Source organism: Gracilinanus agilis, chromosome 6 (genome assembly GCF_016433145.1).
Source record: "Gracilinanus agilis isolate LMUSP501 chromosome 6, AgileGrace, whole genome shotgun sequence".
Classification (NCBI taxonomy): Eukaryota; Metazoa; Chordata; class Mammalia; order Didelphimorphia; family Didelphidae; genus Gracilinanus; species Gracilinanus agilis.
Window position 1 is genome coordinate 18,111,432 of NC_058135.1, and position 7,803 is coordinate 18,119,234.

Sequence of the window (7,803 nt, forward strand, 5' to 3'; positions counted from 1 at the left end):
GCTAGAGATTTTAGAAAATTTCCTCTTGAATAGAATCACTTTCTCACATTTGTCTCACTCCAAGGGGAGAGTTCATTCATCCTGTGTATTATTTAGCATTTTCTCTTCTGATTTCTGTTTGCCTTTTGTTTGGATAAATGGGTTTATTTGCTACATGCTGTCTTTGTGGTACTGGCATTTTCTGGGACAGGAGTCAAGCCTTGGACATGTAGCTTAGGACACTCCTTCCCTATTAAGAGATAACAATCAGGAGCACATTTTGGACCTTAAAATTATTCCCCCTAACTTGGCACCTTCCTCTCAAAGGAGAGCAGAGTGCCTAGCCTCTGGTGCTGATTTCTTGCTTCCCTCCTTGACAGAAATCAGTTTCCCTTGGAGAAGGGTAAGTGGAGCAGACTCTGGAGATTTCACACCTCCCTGGGAGCCAGACCCATAGCCTACACGTGGGTAATATGGATCCTCCATAGGTAAAGGGGTTTAAGTGGCATATTGATACTAGCTGTATCCCTGGATCCTATCTGCTATTGGAAATATTCCAAAGACAAAAACAAAAAGGGGGCATATGGATGTAATTGAATAACACTGAAACTCAAGAAGTGACTACAGTGTAAGGGGAAGCTCAGAAAACTTCTCTGAACTGATGCAGAGTGAAGTAAGTAGAATCAGGAGAACAATTTATACAATGACAATCATATTAGAGAGAAGATAATTTTAAATGGCTTGAGAATTCTGAACAATGAGATGACCAGCCATGCCAGAGGGCAAAGCATGGAGCCCATTACCCACCTCCTGCAGGAGATGAGAGGTCTTCAAATGCAGAATTAAATGAGCTTTTTTTGGACATGGCCAATGTTGGAATTTGTTTTGCATGTTCATTATGAGGGTTTTCTTTTGTTTATTGTTTAAGGGTAGGAGGCAGAGGGGTGGAGAGACAGAGTTAACAAAGGCTTGGAAAATTATTTTTAAAAGGAAAGATTCAACAACACCATTCCATCTCCTTTCTGTTAAAATACAGTGTCAAGTCCTGTGGTACCATTTGATCTCTAGCAACTTTTAACTCTTTTCCTGAAGAAATTATACATAATGTATTCACATGCAGATTCTGTGCTGTCCACATGTCTTTAACTCCTTCATTCCTTATTCCTCATCCATATTTTCCAACATATATATGTGTGCACACATACATATATAGCCACTCTTGCCTTTGCTTATTTTTATTTTTTGTTTTTATTTTCAGTTTCAGATGTTCTGCCTTCTCTTCGACCCCCTCCCCAACCCACTGATAAGGCAAGAGATACAACATAATTGTGTAATCATATCTGAGTGCAAAATTAACAAATTCACTAGCAAGTAAACACGCCATCATTTCATTTGTAAAAGTAAGGGCCGGACTGAATCTATCACAACCCACTCCCACCCCCAACCATTCCAAATGATCAAGATGCTTTGTCAATTAGTAATAATTCCAAGACAACTGGAGGTGGCCCAGTAGATAAGAGTCTTAAACCTATAGTCAGGAAGACTAGAATTTATATTCTGCCTTTGACATTTTGTAGCTGTGTGACTTCAATAAGTGATTCTGCACTCAACCTCTACTTAGTTTACTGATCTGTAAAATGGGTACATATTATAGCAGCTACTTTATCGGGCTATATATGCAAAGGATCAAATGAAATGACACGTAAAGCACTTTGCAAATCTAAAAGCACTCTATAAATGCTGGCTATTGTTATTGTTGTTGCATTTATTAAGTGCCCACTATATGCCAGGCACTGTTCCAAGCACTTAATAAATATTATCTCATTTTACCCTCCCAATTGCCCTGAAAGGTAAGTGCTATTGTTATCTCCATTTTACAGTTGAGTAAACTGAGGCAAACGAGGTTTAGGGACTTGTCCAGGATCACACAAGTAAATGTCCAAAAGTGGATTCGAACTCAGGTCTCCCTAACTCAAAGCCCAGTATTTTATGTATTGCAAATAGTTAATTAAAGAGCATTGAACTATGTGTGAAAAACATAGTTCACCAAATTGGGAAGGAGCAGTATACTTTCAGACTTTGGATGAAATAAAATGATGCTACTCAGGAAATGGACCAGTGTTGGTGAAGGAGAATCTCTCACTTTGGTGACTTGGATAAAGGAACAAGCCAGACCTGCTTCCTCCATTCCAAGGAGGACTCAGGAGAGAATAGTTTAAGAGGGAAGAAGCAGGGGAAGAGAAGAGCTTCAGACTTCTTCCCACCTCTAATCACGGGATGAACATTTGAAGGTCGCAACATCTGGACTTTCCATAGGAGCCCTGACAGTGCCCTGAGAACAGCACTGACTGGTGTCAGCATCTGCACTGGAAGCTGAGAACAAGCTAGACATGCTCAGGAAAGGACTAAGGAACTGCCTACTAAAGTCACGCCATGCATCCGAAGAACTTCTTGAACACCCAAAGGACTTCCTGAAAATAGGAGCTGTGCACAACACCTTTGTCACACGTACTCTCGAAAGCTGTGCTCACTTTCCCCTGGACTCTGGAGGTCCTTGTGGAAAAGGGTGGCCCAAGTTTGAGGAGTCGGGGATATTTTGCTCCACATCTTCTTACAACTTGGGAAATACAGTCGAACCTTGGTACTAGACATAGAATTTGGTATTCAACGCATTTTGATGAGGAAAAATGGCTGTCATATTCTATGTTTTCTTGGCACTCAACATGCTTTCTAGAACTTGTTGGCTTTGTGTTTGTTCTTGGGCATTAAGTCCTGCTCCAGTCAAAACAAAGGATCACTTGTTAGTTCAGGAACATAAAGAAGAGCTCGACACTGAGGAGCAATCAGGAACTTCAAAGGGAGCAGCAACAGCTAATGGTGGGGGCATTTATTTGGGGTGAGAAGGAGGCAAAGAAAGATGTCCCCACATCATTAATGGAGGAAATGCATGCAAACTGGGTGGAAGGGAAAGACTGTTGAAAAATATCACCCTGACAAAGCTTTAACCAGCAGAATTGTAAATCTGTTAAATGCCCAGACCATTGTCCACTTTAGAGGAATTTTGAAATGCAGACAAAAACCTATCCAAGGTTCTTATGAAACTTGACTAGTGGATCTCAAGCAGGATTAGGGGATGATAAGGGGCAGAAAAGAGAAAGAAAGAGAACTCCAGAAGGGCGGTTGCCCTCAGATATTGTGGAAGGAGAGTCCTCTTGAGATAATAACAATTCTCTTCCTTAGTATCTATCCTTAGAGCATGAACACCTCTCAATACAGGTAAAGTTAAGTTAAGATTATTTTATTTAATCTGATTATTTTAGGGATATGCTTCATGTTTTTATTTTTGTCTATTTTTTTAACTTCTTACCTTCTGTCTTAGAATCAATGTTGTGTTTTGGTTCTAAGGCAAAAGAGCAATAAGGGCTTAAAATGGGGCTTAAGGACTACTGGAGGTCACACAGCTAGGAAGTGCCTGAGGTCAGATTTGAACCTAGGACTTCCCATCTCTAGACCTGGCTCTCTCAATCCACTAAGCCACCTATCTTCCCCCTATTTATGTCTATTATAATGTTTCTTTAGTAAAATTAACTCTATTGGAGGAATGGTACATGTACACCAGGTACACATACATGTACCTGAAATGAATTAATCCAATTTACATTATTCCTTATGGAAAAAAAATTCATTTGGTACTCACCCTGCCTTCTGGAATGAATTAATGATAAGTACCAAGGTACCACTATACCTGTTTCCAAGGTCATTAAGTCTTTCTGGTCAATGGATATCAATTGACCATCAATAGGAGAGGCACAATAGTGGGGGATCCATAAGGTATAGTACTAAAAAACCATGCCCCAGCCTCTCAGGGACCCATAGAACTCTAAGAAGATAAAGAATAGCTATCCCCTGAGGACTAGTTCTACTGGTGTGAATAGGAATTGGCATAGTAGAATAGCCAAACCCAGATCTAGACTTCTATGGACTAATTACAAAGGACATGGCTTTTAGAGGTTTACCAAGTGATTTTAGTTCAAAATACCATTCAACATTCATTAGCTAGAGCACAGCAAATGTGCCTTTGATGCAATGATTTAAAAATTTAGATGACAATTCCATAGAAAGCTTCTTTTTTTTAACATATTAGATCTGATTCTCCAATACACATTTCAGAATCTTTGCCTAAAGTTTATTATCAAGCCCGTGACTTTTTGTGGAAAGGAGGTAGAAAGTAATTCACTACCCAAATCGCTTCAGTTTAATTAAAGGCAGCACATTTGGGGAAAAGATTCAAATCATTCTTCAATATGTAAAACAGTTTATTGTAGTAATGAACACAGCCATGAAACTCAGGATGTATTAAATACCCTATGCCGGAGACCAATGCCTCATCAGTCTGGAATGTAATAGCCCAGGGAGCAAATAAAACCATAGAATAATAAATGGCATTTCTGAGAGTGGGGAAAAAATGTAGTAGACACATAAAGATTTAAGAAGTATTACCTATAAAAAAAAGAAATCTTGTTAATTGATTAAGAGTATATCAGAAATGTTATGTAGCAAATAACTTATTGAGATAAGCCACAGTTGATAGAATCTGGGTTGATTATCCTGAAGAAGAGAAGGTAGAGACAGTCTTCTTCAAGACTTTGGACAGAGATCATTTTGTAATTGAGGAGAAGCTAATCAATTCTCCCAGGTCATCTACAGCATCAGCTCCCGAAAGGGATTGTCTAGGAAGTATTGTCATTGCCTAAATCGGCTGGTGCCTGAACTGAGCTCCTAGTCAGACAACAATATGGGAAGAGGGAATGCAGCAAATGTCATTAGGGTAATGGATTAAAGAGTTGGGAAGGATTTGAATCCAGGTTTTGTGACAATGAGAAATGATCTCATAAACAGTCACAATCTAATCTTTTATTGATATTGATATGACTCAATATTTTGTGGCATAAACAGGGCCATAAGGTCCCAGGGTATGATAGATTTAGCTAGATAAAATCGAGAATGCTGCACTCTGAGTGGAACCATCTATTCTGTCTCTAGGAGGAACAGGAAGAGGGCAGCCATGGCTAGGTTCAATTTCCTTTCTCCCATAGGGGTTTAGGGCTAGAATTCTGCCTCCACTTACTACATCTCAGTTATTTGCAATCTCACTGTATGAAGCTCTTGAAGGTGTTCAGGACAAAAGCCACATCCATCAGTGACTCTAAGGGGAGGAAAGAGTCAGCTTACTCTCTCACATATCAGCTCTCTCTCTCAGTAATGCTTGTTACACAAAAGTCAACCACAGAGTGAGTTGACATGTTTATTCAAACAAGCAGTAAATCAAAAACTGGGAAAGGTCCACAGGTTTATGAAGACAATGGAATACGCAGGAGAACATGGGCTCTTTAATTCAGGAGCAAGAAAAAATCTAAGCTTAACCAAGGAGAGAAGGATCTCAGCAGCAGAGAAGTTGGCAGTCCCTAGGCTTGACAGTGCTAGGATTCAAGAGACATGTGGGGGGAATCCCATATAAATGTGGCTCCAGGTACTTCTGTTTGCTATTCCAAAGGTCACCCCTTCTCTCTAGCCCCATCTCTTTAGAACTCCACTTATCTCTCCTCTGAAGTCTCTCTCTCCTCAATTATTCTGACAGTCAGAAGTTGTGTCTCTCACATGTACTTTACAAAAGGACATGGGTTTAAGCACATCTCAGCCAATCAAGAGTCATATGCACACAGCATCACAGGAGACTGCCCAAACCCCTCCAGGGCAGAGGTAAGATGCAAGATGTAAGAGGTAAGATGGCAAAGTCCCAGAGGCACTGAGTTCTTTGATTCCCCAACTATTTGTTAGACAAGTCATCTCTGGTTCTTTTTGAAGTTAGACTAAAGACTGAATCTTACTTTAAAAAGAGGAAAAAAGTGGGACCCTGTATTTGCCTCAGCAGTCAGCCTAGGAAACAGAGTGGAAGGAGCAATGAAAATCATTCTTTGGAGTTAGCCAAGTGCTTAAGTCAGCCTTAGAAACACGGACTCCAGCACAAGTCTGGAAGCAGCAGCCTCACATACATCTCTGACTTCTTTATAGCCTGACCAGCAATCTTAGATTCCCCCCCCCAAGAATATGAGAACTGTCAAGGATCAGCTGATCGTGGATGCCCTAAAGGAAGCCCAGACTCCCCATAACAAGATAACTGTAGTTGGGGTTGGAGCAGTTGGCATGGTACATGCTATCAGTATCTTGATGAAGGATTTGGCTGATGAACTTGCCCTAGCTGATGTTATAGAAGACAAACTAAAGGGAGAGATGATGGATCTCCAACATGGCAGCCTTTTCCTCAAAACACCAAAGATTGTCTCTAGCAAAGACTATTCCATGACTGCAAACTCAAAGCTGGTTGTGATTACTGTTGGGGCATGTCAGCAGGAAGGAGAAAGTCATCTTAATTTGGTTCAGTGTAATGTGAATATCTTTAAGTTCATCATTTTCAATATTGTTAAATATAGCCCTAATTGCAAGTTGCTTAGTGTCTCCAATCCAGTGGATATTTTGACATATTTTGATATAGCCTGGAAGCTAAGTGGCTTTCCTAAAAACCGTGTTATTAGAAGTGGTTGCAATCTGGATTCTGCCCATCTCCATTATCTGATAGGGGAGAAACTCGGTATCCACTCTTCAAGCTGTCATGGATGGATCCTTAGGGAATATGGAGACTCAAATATTCCTGTATGGAGTGGTGTGAATGTTGCTGGTGTCTCTCTGAAGACTCTTCATCCTGCTCTAGGACCTGCTGGTGATTCAGAGCATTGGAAAGATGTTCATAAACAAGTAGTTGAAAGTGCTTATGAGGCGATCAAGTTGAAGGGCCACAATTCCTGGGCCATTGGCTTGTCTGTGGCAGACCTGGCAGAAAGCATCGTGGAGAATCTTAGGAGAGTGCATCCAAATTCCACCATGATTAAGGGCCTCTATGAAGATGTCTTCCTTAATGTTCCATGTATCTTGGGGTAGAATGGCATTTCAGATGTGGGAAAGGTTACCTCTGGAGAAAGAGACTCATTTAAAGCAGAGGGCAGGGGGCAACTGGGTAGCTCAGTGGATTGAGAGTCAGGCCTAGAGACAGGAGGTCCTGGGTTCAAATCCAGCCTCGTAGCTGTGTAACCCTGGGCAAGTCACTTGACCCCCATTGCTCACCCTTACCAATCTTCCACCTATGAGACAATACACAGAAGTTAAGGGTTTAAAAAAAAGATTTAAAAAAATAAAGCAGAGGACAGACACTCTTTGGGGGGATCCAGAAGCAGCTGCAGTTTTAAAGCCTTCTAATATGCTTCCACTTTACTGTCTAGAGAACATGATAGTGGCTAAGGGATTATGGATGATGCACATTTCAAGTGGGTCAAAACCTTCCTCTGATGAGTGATTCAACACCAATAGAAAGCAGAAATAAAACCTATGAACACACTCTAGTTTCCTCCTAAAGTTAGAGATGGGGAATAGCACAGTGACTCCTATTTGTTAAACCCTGTTGTTTGCACAGTGATGCTGGGTATGACTTGTACTAAAATCACGAAGCGCTTGTGGTCAAGCTCAGTCAGCTCCCCTCAGGTATGTTACTGCCTGCCTTGAAGGTGCTACCAGTTCCCAGTTCCATCCAAAAGTCAGTGTTTGGTTCCTGGATTCACACCACCATACAGTAGTAATACTGTGCTGATGGATTGATTACCTTTGGGGGCCCCCTCCCCATGAGGGTTCTACAGTATGGTCCCATGCATCACTTTTCCAGAGGACCCAATTCTGTCTAATATATATCAGCAGTTGTACATTTCAGTTATATAA

General features: G+C 40.9%; 1 protein-coding gene across 2 annotated transcripts; it reads left to right on the top strand.

Moving 5' to 3' along the window:
• Positions 1–6,087: 6,087 nt before the first annotated feature.
• On the top strand, positions 6,088–6,975 carry LOC123251306 (L-lactate dehydrogenase A chain-like). Of its 2 annotated transcripts, XM_044680541.1 has the most exons (2): positions 6,088–6,318; positions 6,484–6,975. In XM_044680541.1, the coding sequence occupies exons 1-2, from the start codon at positions 6,088–6,090 to the stop codon at positions 6,973–6,975; spliced, it is 723 nt and encodes a 240-aa protein (XP_044536476.1). The 2 variants fall into 2 exon arrangements, with proteins under 2 accessions (XP_044536476.1, XP_044536475.1); XM_044680540.1 differs by having other exon boundaries at positions 6,088–6,975.
• Positions 6,976–7,803: the final 828 nt, after the last annotated feature.